Source organism: Eimeria mitis, genomic scaffold, assembly GCF_000499745.2.
Source record: "Eimeria mitis Houghton genomic scaffold, Emh_scaff3548, whole genome shotgun sequence".
Classification (NCBI taxonomy): Eukaryota; Apicomplexa; class Conoidasida; order Eucoccidiorida; family Eimeriidae; genus Eimeria; species Eimeria mitis.
Window position 1 is genome coordinate 2,759 of NW_013571892.1, and position 216 is coordinate 2,974.

Consider the following 216-nt stretch of genomic DNA (forward strand, 5'->3'; position numbering starts at 1 on the left):
GACGCCAGCGACCCTACAGGAAATCCCTCCACGCAAGCCTACTCCACACTGTTACCGTACACAACGAATTGCTATTTATGGCGTGTAAATGCGTCCACAAACGCGCTGATCCCCGCCTGCGTACACCTGTCAAACTGCCCCTCCTGTCCTGCCAATGCGCAGCCGTCGCCACGTCGGTCAGGATAGTCCACCCCTGCGAAAATAGCACTTGCCGTC

The 216-nt window shown here is 57.4% G+C and overlaps 1 protein-coding gene across 1 annotated transcript in view; it reads right to left on the bottom strand.

The window, feature by feature from the left end:
- Positions 1–216, bottom strand: part of EMH_0067140 (uncharacterized protein) — a gene marked incomplete at both ends in the record, with an annotated part of 3,195 nt that overhangs the window by 1,782 nt on the left and 1,197 nt on the right. Inside the window, one exon of the mRNA XM_013498591.1 lies at positions 125–193. Within this exon, the coding sequence (XP_013354045.1) occupies positions 125–193 (69 nt within the window). The remainder of the gene's footprint in view (positions 1–124; positions 194–216) is intronic.